This window comes from Priapulus caudatus, unplaced genomic scaffold (genome assembly GCF_000485595.1).
Source record: "Priapulus caudatus unplaced genomic scaffold, Priapulus_caudatus-5.0.1 Scaffold96, whole genome shotgun sequence".
Classification (NCBI taxonomy): domain Eukaryota; kingdom Metazoa; phylum Priapulida; class Priapulimorpha; order Priapulimorphida; family Priapulidae; genus Priapulus; species Priapulus caudatus.
Genome location: NW_014577157.1, coordinates 284,034 through 305,875, shown reverse-complemented (window position 1 = coordinate 305,875; position 21,842 = coordinate 284,034). Strand labels below are relative to the sequence as shown.

The 21,842-nt window shown below is 42.8% G+C and overlaps 2 protein-coding genes across 5 annotated transcripts in view; one reads left to right on the top strand and one right to left on the bottom strand.

Moving 5' to 3' along the window:
* The window catches only part of LOC106805013, a 71,455-nt gene extending 59,523 nt beyond the window's left edge, over positions 1-11,932 (bottom strand). Inside the window, exon 1 of the mRNA XM_014806478.1 lies at positions 11,642-11,932. Within this exon, the coding sequence (XP_014661964.1) occupies positions 11,642-11,782 (141 nt within the window). The 5' untranslated portion in view covers positions 11,783-11,932. The remainder of the gene's footprint in view (positions 1-11,641) is intronic.
* Positions 11,933-12,064: 132 nt separating this feature from the next.
* LOC106805006 (nucleolar protein 9-like) lies at positions 12,065-21,839 on the top strand. Of its 4 annotated transcripts, none has more exons than XM_014806468.1 (13): positions 12,065-12,262; positions 15,081-15,204; positions 15,402-15,546; positions 15,896-16,073; positions 16,373-16,468; positions 16,675-16,792; positions 17,435-17,630; positions 18,730-18,858; positions 19,461-19,613; positions 20,161-20,382; positions 20,958-21,094; positions 21,420-21,580; positions 21,748-21,839. In XM_014806468.1, exons 1-12 carry the CDS (start codon positions 12,076-12,078, stop codon positions 21,559-21,561), a joined length of 1,827 nt encoding a protein of 608 aa, XP_014661954.1. In that variant the 5' UTR covers positions 12,065-12,075; the 3' UTR covers positions 21,562-21,580; positions 21,748-21,839. The 4 variants fall into 4 exon arrangements, with proteins under 4 accessions (XP_014661954.1, XP_014661953.1, XP_014661952.1 ...); XM_014806467.1 differs by having other exon boundaries at positions 21,420-21,557; positions 21,748-21,838; XM_014806466.1 differs by having other exon boundaries at positions 21,420-21,553; positions 21,748-21,788.
* Positions 21,840-21,842: the final 3 nt, after the last annotated feature.

The following is a 21,842-nucleotide window of genomic DNA, read 5'->3' as shown; positions in this document are numbered from 1 at the left end:
CATTGTTTCAGTTTCTGGCCGCACTGTCTAAAATTATTGTTATAACTATTCATAAAGTTGAAGAAGGGGACGTACATGAATCAAATATACAGTACTTCCACAGTGGCAAATTTACATGACCTTTAAAAGAAGCAATTTTTATATATCATGCTGTGAAAATTGACAATTAAGGAAGCGTATTCATTTTTTGTCAGTAAACTAGTGATTGTATTTGCCATGTGTCAAATTGCTGAAAATAATTTCGGGGGGCTGCCACCGCCCCCCTTACTTTCACACAAGTATTACACTTTGTAATAAATCCTTGTAAATTCAGTATACTTCACTCACTTCACACACACGCACGCTACACAGCCAGCGCACATATACCGACACATCGCACGAACATTAGATATAACATCAAGAGTGCATAAATGAGAAGAGTATGACACGGTTTTAACAGGCAAATATCTCTATTAGTGCACTCTTGATAACATAACGTCACATGCGCCAAGTAGCAAGATCATTTGGCGATAACAACATTTCCGTCATTATATGGAGGGGTAGGGGCCGACTCCTCCCCCCCCCGTCCCATTATGCGACGTCGCTGTCTCTGAACAACATGGGGTAGACGATTGTCTCTCCTTCCAGACCTACATTATGGTTTTGCATGCGGAGAAAAAAATAAGGATAGGGAATTTTTCCCCTTATTGGAAAGCTTAGAGTATGGGGTATTGTCATGGTGGGTAATGTTCCGCCGCTGGGTGGTAATTGTCGCGGAGGGTAATGGTCCTGGTGGTATTTTCCTCTGTGGGATAATTGTCCTGGTGGTAATTTGTCCGGGCTGGGTAATCGTTCGGTGGGTAATTGTCCTGGTGGGTAATTGTCCGGGGGGTAATTGTCCGGTGGGTAATTGTCCAAGGGGTAGTTTTCCTAGAAGCATTATTCTTACGGTTGCCAATTACACCAGCTACACGACGCCTTTAATTGTATCATGCAGCCAAGCTCGAATCTTTCGCGTACTGATTTACGACCCTCGTAAAGCTCTGGGAGTTTTCTACGGCTAACCAAATCGTATGGAAATTAGTCACGGAGGTTATGTAAAGCCTGGTGTACTTTCGGCGCCATTTAGACTGCCTACCTGCTTTCCCACTTCCCAATGTGCTTAGAACGCAACATGTGAAGACGGATTTCACGAAACGCCAGTGAATACTGTTCTGCGAAAATGCACTATTGCTGTTTTCACGACTTTAACTCACCAAATTAAACTCTCCTAAACTGTAGTATAAAACGGCTAGAGCGTTGCACGTGCCTTGCCGCAAATTTATAACTTCCTTTATATATAGTATATCGCATACTTGCGGTAATAAAAAGGACTCTGGCTGCACACTCATACATGCAGTGGCTTGTTGACAATCTGGTGAATGCCGGTCAACGTATCCATAGTAACGTCGCAGCAGCATCTCCATAGCGAGTTTCACGCACGCCAACATCACATCAGCTAGCACCGAAATATTACGCGCAAGATCCTCAAGCAAGGCCTCACATTATAAGCGGCGTCTTCGGGGAGAGCTATATAAACCCAGGTCATATAATGCGTTTCCACGATGAAAAAGCTCTTCTGAAGTGAGGCGGGTTATGAAAGCTCGCCACCTCGCGTGACACGACATTCACTTGCCTCGTACAGGAACGGCGATTCCGTATTTACAACAGAATTCATCTCCAAACATTTCACCCTCCTCCTTCCTCTAAATATCGATGTAACTACGGTCTTTTGTTACTGAGTGTGCAAGTTGTATCATGGAAATCTTCAGCCTTGAAATCGATTGAAAATACGTGCTAAAAACAATAAAGTCTGCGCGACTAAAACACGCGTACGCAGATGATTTTGTTCCGAACTGAATGCAAATAAGCGAAATTGTGAAATAATAAATAAAATAATGAAAACATTTCGTACGGGTGTTACCAGATACCTGATCACTTTCTCAGCCTTTGTCATTTATAATAAAACCGGTGCCGTGTAAATAATGTGAACTTATTCACAAGAAAACGTTCTGATTGCTCAATTTTTCCGCAGCCATGCAGTTATTTTCCCTGTTTACTACTAGTAATACCACATACTACAGTCACCGTCGCAGGGGGTGCATGGCCAATGGGCAGTCGACAGTTACAGCTCCACTCACCTATGATACACCGAAACGAACTAACACTTGATCCAACCAGCTAAATTGGGGGTTACTAACATTCCAAGTAGCTACGGCTTTTGGTCTGGCAGTACAATCTCAGCAACATTTACTAGCAGCTGTTCCTTTGACAGCAGGCCGCTCACATTGCTTGTAACTCGCACATCATGACATGCATCCCTACAAACACTCAAATCAGTTTTAAACCGAACATAAATATCTCTGTTTACTCACGCATTGAGTAAATACAGAAATAATTAAATTAAATTTTAACTCACACTGACTTTCGACACATATATCTACTTGTATATCCATTCGCTCTCACAGAACGGCAACGTATAGGTAGTATAAGTGAGCCTTTCAACTCCCCTTACCAGGTTCTCGGTTTGGCATGTGCGAGGTATAGTCGCCTTAAGGGTAGTGGCAGGTTGTTGCGTCGATAGATGACAGAAACGCGTACAGTATTATGAAAACTACTCTTCGTGCGTCTATTTCACTCTAATCAAACACAATCATATGATACTATACAGATGTCTCCGCGTCGTAAGACTCGCGTCGCGTGACGCGTAATTGAATACAAGTAATGTCGTACCTTGGAGTTGCGATTCGCGGAGGCGCTCGGCGGGGTGAAGTGAAGGTAGGTTGGCGAAAGGTAGCTCGAAGAAGTAGAGTTGGAATCGGGTGTGGGAGCTAGTATTAGGCTAAAACTAGACTTGCGAAGAAGAGGGTAAGAGCTGAGATGATGCCTGAGGAATATTCATGGCAGAGCGGCCCTCGAGTCATTAGTGTGCTGGGACGCTACGGGCGTGGTGTATCGTGATTACCTGCGGCGTTCTATTATTATTTATCACTTAAAGCGTAGAGGTGTGTTGTTTCTAGTGATTGCATTTGGGGAATAGTGTGAGGCGATATATTTCCTCTGTGCGAGAGCCTGCGCTCTCCTACAGTAGCGCTACTGCATTTTAATTTATAATTGCTCCAAGTAAAAACAGTAACGATCCCTCCCGAGCAGCTCTAAATTCATTTTGAAATTTCACATTAACACACAAACCTGTCAAACAGCGATGCATAATTTTTAAAGCATTTTGCGAATACAACAATTTATTAACTAATTGAAGTGGTTTGCTGTAATTTTCTATACCACAGGCAGACTGTTTTCAGACATGTTTTACTGATGGAGGGACCCTAATGCTAATGCTAAACTATAGTTTATCAGACTTATGTGCATACACCAGCACACAGAAATTAATGCCAGCCTTCTTTCAGTTAGCGATTAATGTATTTTTAAGGATATGTTCACTGTATGCAACCCAAATTCCACACATGGCAATTATACATTTCAATATCAAATTCGTGCAAATTAACAAGTGCTTCAATGCGTCAGTGCTCATCCGCTGCAACGGCTAAGAATGCTGTGACCATGCACCGTCCTTAGACTGCTGCACTGTGATAGAGAAATTATGGAGCCTCTATTTATAGTATGCATACCATTATTATTCATACAGTAATTAATTTATCATACGCATGCAAACGGGAAAATGTTTAACCGTGTTTAAATTTCTTATAATACCACGTAACAACGCATGCATATCAGTCACACGCAATCGTTTCGTAAGTATCGTAACTTTCTTTCAGCTGATCATATCCCCATAATTACCTTTTTACACCTAACGCACGTGCCTAGAAAATCTTAAGTATATAGGGAATGGCGGAGTGACAAAACATTTGACTTGATCAAGGCAACTGCCTGCAATCAATACCTTTTATTCACTGATCTTATCAAAGTCTCCATGCAATATAATGATACTGATACTGCCAGGACCTTGAATATTTTCAAGATAAAGCTACGGAACCGACGTAAAGGGGCGCGAAGACCTCAGAAGCTCTTTGGTTTTCGGTATTTTACATGTTTCTGGCGCTTTATAAAGCATACTGAATTACGTTTTCGTCGATTAAGCTCATATAATTCTAGCAGATTATCGTTTTTTTTCTTTTCAGATTTTTAAAGGTGACATAATTATAGGAAATCTGGTTTAAATCGGGTAAATACGCCCGACCATAAATCAACTGATCGTGACTGTACAAACAGACTGTCAGACGACTAATCAAAACCAAGTCATGTCTTGAACATTCGCTGCTATACTGCAACAAAATCGTTATATTCATATAAAAATCAAGTTAAGTCATTATTAAGGCCCGTCCCGCACACGGTGAGGTTCGTGCTGAGCACGGAACGTGTCAGCAGGAACCTCACCTTGTGCGGGGACGATTTCACTGAGTTTTCGGTCTCGCGAGGTGGTGAGGAAAATATCTGTCGTGTTTGATAATTTTGGTCTCGCGAGGCTGAAAACTCAGCGTGTGCGGGGGTGTGAGACTCCTGCTGAGCACAAAACTCAGTGGCGGCGCATTTTGATTGGTTCAGCCGTACACCCGCTCCAGTGACCGCTTCGTACACCCGTGCACCAGACAGTGGCACCCGCTTGTAAGATCCGTGCTCAGCACGAATCTCACCGTGTGCGGGGGCCTTTACGATAACTTCAATCTTTAATCACCATGCAGATTTAAAAAAATACCACCGCACTCAATGGCAAAGCACAATGTGGTCATTGTCATGGTTCATGATCTGTCCTTATAAGGTCACCGTGAGGACCACTGCACAGTGAGAAGTAATTCATTTGAGGTACTTAAATATTTGTACATTTTGCTTTGATGATGAACTGAACGTAAAAATTAACGAATCAAGTCATAATGGTGTCACGTAGCCGGTGAGAAAGCCAAAACTGTTTCACTGACCAGTCTAGACTGCCAAACTCATTGTGCCAACAGATGCCTACTGATTCAGCTTCACTTCACGAACCCGCAGAGATACGGATGGAACAACCTCGCAATCATTGTCGTCAAGTCAACTACCATAAAGTACACCTGGGTGGCTTGATCTAACCGCTCGAGGCCTGACAATTGCTGTCCCATAATAAAGACTGATGTCATAAACGCTGCATGATTTCCTGCTGGAATCTACATGCACCCACTTGTCTAAACACACACACGCTTGAAACGAAAACCGTAAGGTTAGGTTATCTCCAGACAACTTCCACACACTCTAAACAGCACAGCGCACTAATTAGGCCGTGTCCGTGGGCAGTCCATTGTTTGTGTACACCGCACAATAATATTGCTGTGTTGGTGATGGACTGATTGCTATACGCGGCTCAGTCTATACCAGCAGTATATATCGATCAGGAAATCCACACTGAGGGCTCACTCTTGACGTTTCACAGAGTCCTACTTTGAGCTGAATTAACTGAAGTACACGAGATAAATTGCTTTGAGTAATATCACTTAACAAACGACACCTGACTTGAAGGAAGAATAGGAAGCCGAAAAGACAGAAGAAGGCTAGAAACGGCGTTTAAGCGAAATGACTAGGAGGTTGTTCACGAATGCCAGAGTTGGCTGTGGGCAGCGGCCGACCCCCGGATCAAATCCTGTATGTACACATCTATGTACTTTGTTACGTTTTAACACGTTCTCGGGACATTCTGATTACCAAACAGGGCCTAATATTGCCTTTCCAGTCCGCACACGCACACGCGCGTGCGCATGTACGCCGCCGACGTCGCCGCCGCCGTCACCACCACCACTACCACCAACACCGCCGCCGCCGCCGCCGCCGCCACCACCGCCACCACCACCACTACCATCACCATGACCCCAACTTTACATTTTCGACTAACTGAAGAAGCCCTCACAATCATTCCAACTAGGGATATAGATTACACAGCCCGGTTGAATATAGCCTGTGTGTCCACCCTGCATGGCTTAGAGGCAGGTCATAACGAGCACTGAAACCTTTTAGTACGTGAAAGCAGCACTACATCTAAAATCAAAAGACGTGACATTGACTGAGCTTGAGTTCAGAGTTTAGCGTTTAGACACGTACGCAATCATGCACGCATATATATATATATATATGCTCACACGAACACGCGCACACGCCTGTACGCTCCCCGTCGTCGCGCAGGCAATATAAATCTATTTATTGTGCACATGATATGCCTCTCCCCTTTCCTGTGCACAGCAGCTGAAGCCTGCGACAGTCGTAAGGAACAACGGTAAACATAGTAAGTAACTGTATATATATATAGTGCTAGTTACATAAGTAAACAGCTGAGCTTGCACTATCACTCACTGCATGTAACTGTAAGAATGAACCGCAGCCTTCACATGACCAAGAGTGACATAATAGAGATATCTGATAATAGATAATAGATAATAGAGACCTATTATGTCACTCCTCCTACGACAACACGTACTATTAGCGCAAGTAAAAGGCCAACTAAGATGTACTGTGGGAGCGCTGTCTAAAATGGCAGCAGCCAAGGCACTGGTCTGTACCGAAGCATCATTTGCCGGCTGCCTTTTCATCCACAATTATAGACCATGCATTGAGTAAATGTAACCATTGGTGCATATAGGCTTATTCTGATTACAGAAATGGACAATAAGGGGACCCCAACAGCACCAGTTCTTCTTCGTCAAGTCTGGATCTGTAATTTATCAAATCAGGCGGTGCCAGTGTTCCGCACAGTCGATTGCCACATAGCACCCCTTGCAGAAATCGGCTGTTGTGCACTTTGTCTGGAGGCATTCTATTAGATGTGCCATGATTTGTGGAGGGCGACATTCGCAGGTATTGGATTCTGCGTATCCCCATTGGGCAAGGGTTTCTCGGCATCGCCAAGCCTGGCACCCTAATCGGTTGAACGACCACCAAGTTGGTCGAGGCAGGTCTGCCAAAGTCATGTAGGTGTTGTAACCAAACTTGGAATCTGCCCAATCTCGAGATTGTGCAACGATTGTGCTGCCCAAACTGCGGATTCCCTAGTTTGGCTGACCAATCTCAAGATTGTGCAAACTGAAAACAGTCGGTGATTCAACAACCGCTCATAGCGAGTGTGTGGTGTGGGTGGTGCAAACTAGGAAGGGATTTATCTCATATTTATCCAATTATTTATTATAATCATTTATTACCTCCGCCAGGGGCTTGGCGGAGGTTATGTTTTCACCGGCGTGTCTTTGAGTGTTGGTTTGTGGGTTTGTGTGTTACCATGCACGTTTCAGTTCACTTCCGCTAGGTGCGCTGGCTGTAGACTTACAAACACGCAACTACAGGCTAAGGGGCAACCACAGTCCTCCCCCACCTGCACGCTCGCACTAATCCGGATCCAATTAATTAATTAATTTTTCCACTTAATTAATTAATTAATTAATAAAAAATTTCACATTGAGAGAATTCAGCTGCCTTGGCGGATGTCTGTGCTCTCCGAGTGCTCTAGTTATTTATACAAAGGTGCCAAACTCATTGAGGAAAGAAGGTATACGACCTTATAGTTATGATATAACATTTGAAATCCTAATAATCATATGTTTGTGCAAGCTCTGTTTTAGTGTTTACCTCTGTTTGCCCAATCTCAAGATTGGTTGCCCAAACTGTGAATGCGCTGAAATTCCAAGTTTGTGCAAGATTCCAAGTTTGGGCACAACATAGGCACTCGTGGGGTTGCTGGAAAAAGCCTTTGACATAATTGCCACTCTGTCACTGGGTATTCCACAGAGATTCGCGTAGTTGCGATGGCTCCTCGTTGCAATGTGGTACGGTGTAACTGTTGATGAAACGCTTCTTTGACTTGAGTCGAGAAGCAGTGGGTTGATGATTATTCAGTGGATGCCAGCCGTCTGTTAGTTGGCGCGTTCTCTCTACTTGGCTAGCAACATCGCGACGTATGTGTGGTGGGGCTATACCAGCAGCGTTGTAAAGTAGCTCTAATCTTGTCGATCTAATCATAGATATAGAAGAAGATTCTTCTATATCTATGATCTAATACACCCGGTGATAAGTCAGCACCTGTCATTTAGGGCGACATCCGCCTTGTTTGCATGCGCTGAACGAGACCACACTGGACATTCTTCCAGTGTAACATCAGTAGCTGTGCCCTTGTGATAAAGGAGTGATATGCTACCTAATCTGTGTTTGGCCCACCATAGAATATGGCTCCTAAGGCTACGAACCATTAACCAAGGCCAACAAATGCCGCAAATAGACAGTCTAGTGACAGGCTGCATGCTATAACAACAAGTAATGCTAATGACCGCAGACAGAAATGTGACAGCCATGATAGACTGCCTTGGATGGCCGATAGCAGAGAAAGGGAGAAGCATCGATAAAAGAGAGCTGTTAGTGTTATACTAGATTTCTTATTGTCGATGGCAACAGTGCTCATTTTTCTGCAGCCCCCGCACCCAGCCGAGGTACCAAAATTAAGAGCTCCTTCCCAAGTTCAGCCAGAATCGTTGCCCAGGCCCTCTGACGCTGTCACTGAACATACAGATAACACTTCTGGAAAAGCTTGCCTTGGAACAGGCCATCCTCGACACCTAGGTGACTACTTCGACTGAACCCCCCCCCCCTCTATGACAATCCTAATCCTAGCTGAATATTCACGCTATGCACCACGCACATACGGGTACGTTGGATACCCCAGAGGTACGTATAGCACATGTACTCCTGCACATAGAGTCGGGTACTGCTCTCTGAGGAACAAAGGTGCATCTATAGCTATGCATTCTCTCAGTCATGCAACTGTATAAGCCTCCATTCAACTGACAAAAGGTTAGCTGCATAGATACGCTGTCTAGGACATATAACCGGGTTGCTTTCACATGACAGAAACACATGCGGTAAACCGGGCGCACACGGTGAGATTCGTGCTGAGCACGAAGCGCGAGTTTCGTGCTCAGCAGAAATCTCACACCGGCGCACACGATGAGCTTCATGCCAAGCACTGATCTTACGAGCGGGTGCCACTGTAGGTCATGTGACCGGTCAAAATGGCGGAACCAAAATTCTAATCAAAATGCACCGCCACTGAGTGAGAACTAATCAAAATGCGCCGCCAGTGAGTGAGTGTAAGCAGGATTCTCACATACCGCGCACACACTGAGTTTTCAGCCTCGCGAGACCAAAATTATCAAACATGACAGATATTTCCCTCACCGCCTCGCGAGACCGAAAACTCACATACATCGACCGCGCGCACAGCGAGATTCGTGCTGCGGAGCATGAAACTCACGCTCCGTGCTCAGCACGAATCTCACTGTGCGCCCGGCGGTAGCATTTGATTCGTGGCAGCTGGGATATTTAACCCTGGTAGCATTTAACCCAACTTGTAAGCCGAGTTAACGATACCTAACTTAGATGCTAAGAACCAGTTCGATTTATGCGAAGAAAAGTTAGCGAGATTAACTTCAGGCACAATATTATGAATATAACACACGCCCCAATTTAACTCAGTGAGCCGAACGACCGACCCGACCCGACCCGACGTGACCTGAGTAGGACTCAACTCAGGTAACTTTTTGTCACGTCAACAATACTCTCGATGTTATAAATAGATAATATATGCCTCTCGCCTACTACTGAGATATATGTCCCACAATAATTAAACCCCCACAATTGCGAAAATGAAAGTGTGTCATGACTTCTAGACCAGCGCCAAATATTCGAGCCGAGGCCCAGGTGCAGATAAAGAAGATATTGGTTGTCCGTCTACAGTACATATGCGACGATCGTAGGCGTAGCATGTCATGAGCTAGCTCTAGTAACTATAGCCTGCGTACAGTTGCCGCAGGCCTGCTGCATAGCCTGCAGCAACTGTACGCGGGCTATAGAGTTACTAGAGGCTATATAGTTACTAGAGCTAGCCATGAGCTAGCTCCAAGAAATGGTATTGATACGGTTAGAATACCTATCCGTTGTATATTGACGTTAGTCACACAGCCTGGTCGGGTTAGCCATGAGCTAGCTCTCTAGTAAACCGACCAGGCTCTCCGACTGTTACACGGCGGAGAACGGCGGTTACACGGCGACCTCTCGCAGGAAGGGAACTTGTGGCTAGCTCTCTAGTAGTGCATTCGATTTGCTTTCCCAGAGCCACCTGGGTTAACCTGGGTACGAAATCGAACGCATCTGGGTTAGGGAAGATAAACGAACGGTTTTTGGGTTAACCCGGGTTAATTATCATGGATGCCAGTGACAAGAAAAAAAGAATAGCAATTGCAATCTTATTATTAATGAAATCTAACAATGAGCGGCTCAATGATAGAGAGCATGTCCATTACAGGGTTCTCCCCAGGATGAAATTCAAAACAGGGGGGAGGGAGGGGAAGGGGAGGGGAGGGGGGAAACTGGGTCCGGGGATCGTGTTTTACCGTCCACTAATTAATGCGTAAACGACTGCCACCGCACAAGCATAGCCCCGGTATTGGGGTTCTGTATAATTATAAGGATAGCCGAGTCGGTGTGACGAGTTAGGTGTGGGTGTTGGACCAGGTAACTGTTTGTTACTTTGGTGGTGGCAGGGCAGCTGCAGCGGTAGAAAATACACGCGACGAGTGTCCTGGTTCGAATGGAATTAATTTGCCGGACGATCCGTGCGCTGGAATTGTAAACGGGGATGGTAATTTAAACGGGCGCAGTGATTGAAACGAGGGGAGTGTCCCCAAACGGGGCGCGCCGCGCCCGTTGCCGGCACGATAGGGAGAACCCTGCAGTTATATAAACATCATATATCCTATCCACTCACCGTCCTTGAGCAAACATACACAGTCATTCACACTGCTACATTCATGCAGCACTGATCCCGCACTGATATCGTCGCCATGCATGGTGTCGTTGCAATGGATTGTGGGATACTTCCCCAAGCCCCCCTCCCCCCCCCCCCCCCAAGTGAGCGGCTCGTCACTTCGTCCTCACCCGGGTTGACCCGGGTAATGCAAAAATACCACGTGACTGCCAAATCGAACGTATTTGGGGCTGGCCCGAGTAGACCCAGGTTAACTTGGGGAAGCAAATCGAACGCACTATAGGTACTATAGCCCGCGGACAGTTCCCGCAACCATGAGCCATGAACTAGTTACTAGGCCTACTACTACTAGTACTAGTACTACTACTACTAGTTATACTTATAGTTATAGTGCCCGAGTTAAATTTCATTATCATCACTGGCATACCACAAGTAATGTGACATGACATTTAACTCAAATACTGTGTAACTTACACTGGCGCAAATCCACTTTAGGCACCTTATGTATCACGAAGTGATGCACAGATTTCTGTGTATCATCAACTGATGCACAGACTTTCCGTATATCAAGGAATGATGCAAAAACCCTAACCCTAACCCTAACCCTAAGTCATAAAGTATAACCTTACTCCTTAGGTATCACGAAGTGTGTTGGGGTTAGGGTTAGGGTTGGGCTTAGGGTTAGGGTAGGGTTAGGGTTAGGGTTAGGGTTAGGGTTTTTGCATCATTCCTTGATATACGGAAATTCTGTGCATCAGTTGATGATACACAGAAATCTGTGCATCACTTCGTGATACCTAAGGTGCCTAAAGTGGATGGATTTGCACCACTTACACTTACCTGCAACTGATCATGTGAGAATGTTGCATGTGAGCCAGAAATATCTTTGAAAAGTTTGCAGATCTTTTCATGCTCCTCCTTAGTAAACAGAGCTAGAGACGTTTCATATTCTGGATCTTTCTTGCTGTGATGAATCCCCATTTCGAGACCAGGTCATTCAAATATTGTATCTCTAAACACTTAGCTTATTGCTGGCACTTACAGAACGAAGACCTGATCACATCGCCCCTAGTTCGCAATTCGAGCTACAACAACAAGTACAAGCTCAATCGCCCGACAGTACAGACTTGTTGTGATCCCTCTTGCGCGCATGCAAGGCTCTATTTGTAGGTGGCGCTTAAGTGCGCCCGCGGCTAGATGGTCCCTAATCATTTTACGATGGTGCTATTTTATAAATGCGAGTTACGGAACCTATCTAAGTACAGCCGTACAAGATGGCAGCGCACACGCAATCACGTAAAAGTGCACAACGAAGTAAAGCGCACACGTTCATCAAAGGCAGTGAACCTCAACACTATGATACGCCGAAATTGGGTTACCTTGATGAAAGCACTATGGGTTACTACAAGCGTGTACAGCAGCAACTGGCAGAGGATGAGTTTCCTAGTGAAGATGAAAAGGGTTAGTACAACTAGTAGTACTACTAGTACTAGTACTACTAGTACTAGTACTACTAGTACTACTAGTACTACTACTAGTAGTAGTACTCCTAGTGGTTCAAGGATAGAGAACATGGGTCCCAATAAAACCAATGTAATTTACATCAATATAAATATAATATTACATCAATATAATAGGTTAGGGTTATGGTTAGGATTAGGGTTAGGATTAGGGTTAGGGTTAGAGTTAGGGTTAGAATTAGGGTTAGGGTTAGGTTTAGGCACATTGGTTTTATTGGGACCAATGTTCTCTATCCTTGGGCCGTACTAGTAGGGACTAGTACTAGTAGTAGTACCAGTAGTAGTAGTACTAGTACTAGTACTTAGTAGTACTTAGTAGTAGTAGGTAGGTACTACTACTAGGGGTCTACACTGGCCCATGACCCCCTGCGTCTGCGAGACTATCTATTTATTTATTTGCAGTGGCTACGCGTCCGGAACCGGTCGCCTAGCCTCCAGGCTACGCACCCGGAACCGGTCGCCTAGCCTCCAGGCTACGCGTCCGGAACCGGTCGCCTAGCCCCCAGGCTACGCATCCGGACATCCACTCACACAGTGATCGCGCGACTCGCGTACACGCATGACGGGACGCTCTGCTGATTGCCGAAAATATACAATATATGCACTGCTGCCATCTATCTTTTCATCCGTCCTCTCTCTCTCTCTCTCTCTCTCTCTCTCTCACACACACGCACAGCTCTCTCTCTCTCTCTCACACCTCTAGCTCGATCTCTCTCTCTCTCACCTCTAGCTCTTTCTCTCTCTCTCACACACACACGTGCACACACACATACACACCGCTAGCTCTCGCTCTCTCTCTCTCTCTCACACGCACACACACGTACATTCCCTCTCTTTCTCTCTCTCTCTCACACACACACACACACTCGGCAATCAGCAGAGCGTCCCGTTGCGCAATCATGCGTGTACGTGTCGCAAGATTACTGTGTGAGATGGATGTCCAGACGCGTAGCGTAGCGGCTCCTCGTCCAGAACCGGTCGCGTAGCCACGGCCTTATTTATTTATTTGAAAAATTTACGGGACGTATACCGTTAACTCACAGCCTTACAGATGAGATACAACTTACACGCATTCATTGTAAAACTTTCATTAGAATTTTTAGGTTATTATACCTCACCAGGCCGTATTATCGTATATAGTCTGTTAGTGTTAATTCCACAAGGCAAATAAAATAGTGCACTTGGTAATCACAATCGGCATTTGAATACTGAATAGGATTAGGATGCAGAAATCCCAAAACGACATGCCTTAATTAAACCGGTTACCTCGACCCACCTCACTTGCTAATTTGTCTCAGATTGCAGCGAGTTTACCCGCATGGAGATCGGCCAGATCGGCTCACGGACTATCTCATCTGAGATTTTTCACACGCTCGGGCGTCAAAACATCTATTATTATTATTAAATCTTTATTGCATATAATTCCAATACAAATTCATGTACTGAAAACAGTCTTTTACATGGCGAAAAAGATGTATTTGTATATATATAAATATAAGTGTGTGGTATTTATTTAGGTATATTTATTTAAAAGGTATTTTATTTTATAGGACCACAATGGTAATCATCTTGACCCACCCGCTGAGTTGGCCGACCTTCAGGCGGGTAAACTTGACATGAGTCGGGTTTGCCCGGTGAAGCCAGTTCACTTCAGACCGATTTAGCTACTATAATTAAATTGCTAGTCGTGTAGTGGTGCCGTGTATGTTTGCCTTGTGTTTTAATCCACCATCAGTTGATTGTGGATTTTAGATTCACTGAGTTTGTCATAAATGGCAGCAACTTTAGAATGTTTTTACAGATAATATAAAATAACTCGATAAGTTAGTAGCAGCCAATAGATCCCAGTTACCACGAGCAAGCCAGATGTTAATTGGTTTATTTGGGCTATAACGTGATGCTAAGTGTGCCAATGTTTCAAAACTAATCTTTTGTATAAGTTTTCATAATGCAAACGTTTTAAAAGGTCTCTGACTGTTGGCATTACCACTGTATAGTACATTGCTGATGAGAAAGCTTGCAAGCTCACATCCTTACTTTTATAAATGCACCACCATAAATTATATAAATAAGAATGCAGTGCAACATTGCAAGTTATAGAGCGGAAGTGCATAGAACGTTCTATAAATAGGAAGACCAATAAGAGAATTATCATTCAGCATAGCAATATATTCCTATCTGAGATAAATGATTATCTAGGTTGGTTCCACCTATAATTGGACATTTTTGCCAGTGTTTGACAGAGATTTTTGTTTTACCGCAATCATAATTAAGTATCCTCTACTATAGGCATGTAATGAGCTGACATTACATATTTCATAGGACGTGGAGAACAATTGATTGCTATAAAACAGCAATCGCAATGCCTCGATGTTTGAAATACCATGCAGTAATACCATAGTTAGCGCTAAGGGTATGTGTTAAGGGTTTGTTCCTGTAGAATGGAGCTTCTCCTGAAACACCACTGAACAAGATCATTTTTGCATGTGAACTTACATGTGAAGGGTACTCCGATTGTACATGGCATCATAAGGTGTTGTGAGTGTTCGGACTTGTTGTGATTGCCAGTATATTTCTTTGAACTTCCCATGAAATTACCTTAATGATGCCAGGTTGTAAATGTGCAAATGAGTGCATTGCGGTATATTATGCTTAGACTGCAGATCAATCTTTACTAAATATTGGTTAAATTACTTGTGATACACTTGAATTGTTAAATGTACCATCTCTGACCTAAAACAATAACAATAATTTTGCAGTGATATTTGTCCGTAATGTCATGAATGAGACTGCCGGAGAGGAGATCAAGCTGGGGCAAAACCAAACTGTGAGCCGGATCTTGGAACAGCTACTTGGTATAGCATCACCTGAACAAATAAGCAGGTATATGTTCCGCTGTCCAGTTTGACCTACTCTATTGATTTATGTTTTGCAACCTAGGTCCATGGTGTATGATAAAGGTGCTGAATTGATTTGCCATATGTATATCATATTCCATACAGCCAAGCTGGATTGTTTGGGAGGAAGGTAATCAATATGGTTTCCAATTTTAACATGTATGCTGCACTAAACTCTGTCAGGTTCTTGGATGGTCTATTGACTGATAGCACTACAGCATGCACGGACCGAATACTCAGTCATGTTACACAGACAGTACTGATCTTATCAGCTAATCTGTTAAGATCTGCTGCTGTTGAGATTCACATAAAGGAAGCCATTTCAAAGGTGAGCTGTACTTATATCAAACAAAATATTATACAGTTAGTACATGTTTCAGACAGTGAAATATAAATCAAGATATTATTTCTTATTTTATTAATATTATTATTTAGACGAAAACAAAAAATGTCCTTGAACATGAAATAGGCCTACATCGAAGTAATGGTGGAACTTCACCATGGCCAAATCTAACTCATCTAATGGGTTGGAAGCTGGACTCATTGGCTGTATATACGTTAAACTGGGTCCTGCAGCAAGTTGTGTCGCCTGGAGTGATCACACAATAACTTATTCAAAGTATGTGGCACGCATGATTACCTCATGTATAATGGCAGTTCTTTTATATTATTAATAGAATATAGGGAAGTTGTCTGAAGCAATGTTGGTGGACATTGTTGGAAATACGGGTCATTCGTATGCCACACACATAGTGCGCACGCTGCTAGAGGTACTTACAGGAGTAAAGGTGTCGCATAAACTCTCCAGCCGCTCACGGTCAAAGAGACAAGAGGAAAAGGCTTCACACGTTCCAGGTTTGTTATTAGAACATGTAGTAAGTGAGTTCACCAGTGTCTAGTTTTTGTGAAAACTACAGAAGAGTTGTGTCGTTGGATATTTATTGCTTGTATTAAATATTACATGTTTTGTACATAAAATAGCTAGAATTAAGAAGGAAGGAAAATACTAGGTAAAATAATTATATTAATAAGTAAGGTGATTTTATTCTGCACTTAGAATACTGTAAGCAATTTTATAAGATTGCTAGCAAGTGGGCAAATACTGACGTTTTAATCATTGTTGTTGGTCTCTTTTTTTGTATCCACATTTGCAGAAACAAATGAAAAGGCAGAAGAGGAAATAACTTCAAATTTCAAAGGCCTGTTTCAGCAGTTTTGCACTCAACTCCCCTGCAAGGAAGTCTTTGAAAGTAAGACTATATAGATAATCGAGCCTTATCGAGGTATAATTACAGCAAATATAATCGGTACAGAGGAGAATGACATGTATTTCTATTAAAATGGGTATAATTACTGCTTGGTTGCACACTAGTACCCTACCTTGTCAGTAAAATAATATAGGAATTTATTTGATTTTTGAAATGATATAATAAAGTGTTATCTATGTGTTTTACAGACTCCTTGACCTCCGAAATTACATCACCAGTGCTACAGACATTGTTATTTGTGTTACATGAATATGAGAATGCTCAGTGCCAGGATGTCTGTAAGAAATTGTTAAAACACATGAAGAGGTGAAGCATTAAAACCTTCTATTTTAGTTTGGTGTATAGAAAGATAATGTGTGCAAATATACATGGGGCACTGAACATTGTCAGTTGTCATTGTACAGTTTAGTGTACATTTTTTTAACATTTAGGCTAATACCACATTTAAATTGGAGACACAGTTTAAAATGTCTTTTATATGATGGACTTGGTATAGTGCATATATGCATGCATATTGCGGTTTGTGTAATAGTCAGGAGAAATATCAGTGACAACAGTCTGAAATAAATGCCCGAATGCCTGCATAAATACCACTTGACAATCTCAAGCTAAGATTAATTTAACCCAGTGCTTGTCAAGAAAATGTGAAGTAGAGAATGCTATAGTTATATGTACGTCTGACGTACGAACACATAGATTTGGGAATGCCAATCTGTTATTTTCATTGGTATTTATGAAAGCAACCAGCAAACCAAATCATTCTTCTCAGCTGTGTTCCAACTGATTTTCTGGGTACCGAGTCCCAAACAGTCTATCTGTCAATGAAATTTTGGAATCAATTAGGTTCGTTACCTGATCACTTCCCCTGTACCAGTAGTGTATGTATATCTGTAGTTGATAACAAGTTTTGCTGTATGTTTATTTAATGAGTGCACTCTGCTGTAATAGGTGCAATGGCCTGCCTGAGTACAGCTGTGACAGACTAGCATCTCGCGTAGTTGAGTGCCTTTTATCTGTGGCGTCCGAGAAACAAATCGTCCGGATCTACGACAAGCATCTAGAGCCAAGACTCGTGGAACTAGCGTTGCATCCAGTTGGCAACTTTGTCATACAAAGCCTCATTCAGCATTCTTCACAAGAGCAGGTACGTGGCGCCATCTGGAGGGAAAGATTATCTTGACTGAAACGTGTTTTTATCCTGTGAATATACGAGTCATATTTCATTATTGTAGAAATTCTACCCTTTCTAATAACTGACAAGTCATAATTAAACATTTATTACAACAATGACCGCAGTAGAAGGTAGATATGGTAAGCAGTTACCAATCGCCTATCCATATATAGCTAATATCAATTGAGGTCATTAAAATAATCTGGACGTGATGCGGCCATGGTGCCGAGGCGCGCCGAGGATTGACACTTTGTGTCTTCCAATCACAGCCTACGCCGCACCAGAGTTTTATATTTTTAAATATGGGGACCCATTGGACTACCAAATCGTCGATCTTAGGAACTAGGGCAAACAGAGAGAGTTTGGCACAAATACGAAAATAACACGCTGTTTAGCGCACTGCGCTACGTCCTACTGTTGCATTTTCGCATTTCCGTAATTAGAATAAGCCCCGCCTTCTTCGTTGATGGGCATGAATGGGGCGTCAACGACGTGACCCGTTACTGCGTGTAGGTGTTTGGCGAGACTGTTTGCTTTTCGTAAATAATGAAAGGCCCGGCCGATGCATTTCGCACCGAAGTGGAAAAATTAGGAATTTTTACCCGCTTTAGGAAGTGTACGAGTGCATCATTCATTGAACATTAAAGTTTTTCTTAAAAATAATAATTCCGAAAATCCCTAACCGCACTACTCGATTGTTTTAGCCAATGAACGTAGCTGTGTGTGTGACGTCTTGCCCGCGCGCTTTATGCTTGGCTTAGCGGGCCTCGAAATGGATATCGGAGGCACGCACCTTGCAACACGCGTGTTTGTTACATATAGCTTTGTGACATCAGGATGGGCGGTGTCGGGAGCTCTGCGATGATAACCTCGTAATTTCTCAGCATTTCTTAAGGTGTATGGAACATTTTACCAATTTAGTGGTGTCAGTTAGTCACGGATATGTCACAGCAAGTACTAACCGTATATGTTTCACATACGTTCACCTATTTTGCACACAGGCGGTCGATCATTGTGAAAAATTGTGTAAAGATTTTTTTTATTGAGACGTTCCGGATATCTCATTTAATAGTTCAAGTCCATATTTGAAGTGCTGGCAGAACGACTGGAAGATATATTTGCAGCAAACCATGTCGGCATTGTCACCAGTCTAGCTACTGCATGCATCCGACTAAAGACCAAGCAGAAGAAATACATAGAGGTAGTTGGTCTATCCCTGGCCTAGGTTGCCTGTCTCTATAGTACCAAATTTTCCCACCAATTAAAGATTTTTGTAAACCACGCGTATTTATGTCATTCATGTATATTTTATCAAATACGTGTTAAAAAATTCATTCACTTAAAGATGCCTTCCCACGCACATTTTTGTAACAAACCAGTGTAAAACGTAAGTAAATAACTCAGTACACTTTAACTGAACGTTAGCTGTGAAAAAACAATTGTAAAAATATGTATCAAGCCTATATTTGCTCAACGGAAACATAACTTGAAAAACGATTTTCGCCGCGGTTCTGTATAATGGCGGTTCTCTGTATAGGCTCATTCATTGATGATGGCGTAATACGTCACAATATCGCCGCAGAGCGGCAAAAGTAAACGCTTTTTTAATTATTTGGCCGGACACTTTCACTTTGTAGTCTAAAAGCTTAGAATGAACATATTCGCGAGCAATCTTTTTTACTTATCATACATATATAGGCAAGTACAAACGTGCAATGTTAAAATAATTCATTTTTCCCTGATTTTATGTTTTCCGCTTGAAATTTTGTGGGAAGGCATCTTTAAATTTCCAACCTTTTACAGGCTGTGATGAAAGCATTTCACTGTTATGAGCCAGAACGAAGAGTTCATGTAGCACCACTAATTCTGACAATGTCTACCTATGAGACTTACTTCAAACTGGAAGAGGGTGGAGAAAATAATACGACTGAAAACAAGAAAGTGGACGAGTCAACTGTAAGAAAGAGTTGTGCTTATTTCATTTATAGTTTATGTAATATAAATTACATGAAAAACCGGTCATATTTAATCATTGCCTGCTGCTTAGAAGATGGTACATAGGGGACCGGTGTATATTTATTGCTCGATAGTCTGATAATGCGGTAATGCATTATCTACAGATAAACTAACTACACATAGTTACTCATGTTAAAGGCTGATGTTATCATGTGTGGTAATGAATGAAATTTCTTCAAATGTACTCTTGATAATATATAAAAAAATTTGGTCCAGTAATTTCCTGGCATGGTACTAGACATTGTTTCCATAATCTTTTGTGAGAAACGTTTATACCTGTATTGTCTAATTTATTGGTGCAAAATGAATCTTGTAGACTAAAAAAATAGCAGCAGGCCTCTGATACATTAAGTACATTAATTATTGACTGCTGTTATGGAAAGCAGATATTAGAATGCATGTATGTAATACGAGTACGTTATCGTACGAACCATATTTGCAACTGTTTGCTATTTGCATTCATCAGTGCACTCTTATCCCCCGACAGGATGTGGCACTGGAGCGGCAGACGTTGCACGGCAGTGTGCTGCTGCAGCACCTACTGTCCTTCGAGAACACGGCGAGCATCGTCGCCAGTCTCCTGAACCTCAAGCCGCGAGATCTCGCAGCGATGGCCTGCGACCAGTCCGGCAGTCACGTGATCGACGCTCTCGCGAGAAGCGCGGCCGTCGGGGAGAAGAGCAGAGACGGTCTGATCACGCAGATGAAGGTATAGGAAGTGTCGCCGCTAGAGTCAGCAGGGGCCATAATAAAAATATTGTTTGTTTGCCCTCACCCGACCGACCCGCCGAAAGGGGCCGACTCAAAAGATTTGATTGATCTTTCCCATTCTTTTTTTTTTACAAATTGTATCACTGTAAATTATATAAATCTGTAGGCAATACATTATATGTACCAAGCAAAACAAACATTCAACATAAAAGGTATCTCCACACAAGCACACCCGAGCATGTAGACACCATGCTGAATTAAAAAAAAAGCCTACCTACCTACCAAACTTTTCAGCCTGGGTCGGGTGAGGGCAAAAATAGATTTTTTTAATTGTGGCCTGGCCATAGATGTTTTCGCGTAAAAGAAAAACCACATTCAAGGTATCAGAACGTGACAAAAGTGCATTACAGAAACATGTACAGCTGTCAATCTGCGTTAACGAAGTGAGCGAGCATGACTACATCTCACTCCGACATGTCAGACACTGTCAAACAATGCGGTACATAGCGAGGTTGGCTTAATTCATGATTTCAAGCCCAGTATTGTTAAGCATTTGGCATATTTTACTTTAAGGGGCAGTTTGTGCACGTGACGATGGATAAGTACGGCAGCAGGACGCTGGAGTCGATATGGAGCACTGCCACTCTGAAGCAGAAGACCAGCATAGCAGCGGAGTTGTCTGCCCGCGTCGATCAGCTTAGCAGTGACAGGTATCAGAATTGTAGACAGTGTTTGATTACTGCAGCTATACCTGGCAACTACGACATGCAGCACCACTTCTCATAACAGTTCCTTCCCTTGTGTAGTTTGCTATGGTGGTGGCAGTTTGGCATTATACAATGGTGTGCAGTGCGGGTGAATGACACGGACACGGTCCACAGGCAAGTCAGGCCTGCTGCTTCATTTTATTGCGCTTGAGTTGTATAATCAGAGATTTTATACTAAATGCACGCAAATTCGATGGGGGCTGTCAGGTTCAAGGCAACATTGATAAACATTATTTAGTTGCATTTTAACTCGAGTCCCCTGCTCTAGGTTTGGGCGTTATGCTGTCAGGAACTGTGCACTGCAGCACTTCAAACAGCGACGGAAAGACTGGGATGAGGTGCAGACAAGAACCAGCAAGAAAAGAAAAATGTTCAACGATATCATTGGTGTCACTGGACATGGTAGGTGAGGTAGCTTATGTGACCATGGTATGTTAGGTGGCGCCACAGTTACGTAACAAGTCTGATGTTGAAAATTATTAGCAGAAGTTTTTCATGGCAGGTTATAGTAATGATTTTACAGTAATAATTTACACATGAGTTTGAGTAAAACACATTTTCAGGATATTTAATTATCCTGTTTATTTTATCTACAGGTAAACTAAATGCAAAGAAGTCAAAATAATGCAGATTCCTGAAAAAATACACTATTCATAGGACAACTAGAACGAGGATAGCTGATCGACAGAGA

What these genes read in the sequence shown, in the direction of transcription:
- LOC106805006 (XM_014806466.1), top strand. Translation starts at nt 12,076, where the DNA reads ATGGCAGCGCACACGCAATCACGTAAAAGTGCACAACGAAGTAAAGCG. An exon ending in TCCTAGTGAAGATGAAAAGG is followed by an intron (nt 12,263 to 15,080) that starts GTTAGTACAACT and finishes ATAATTTTGCAG; the next exon opens with TGATATTTGTCCGTAATGTC. An exon ending in CATTGGTGTCACTGGACATG is followed by an intron (nt 21,554 to 21,747) that starts GTAGGTGAGGTA and finishes TTTTATCTACAG; the next exon opens with GTAAACTAAATGCAAAGAAG.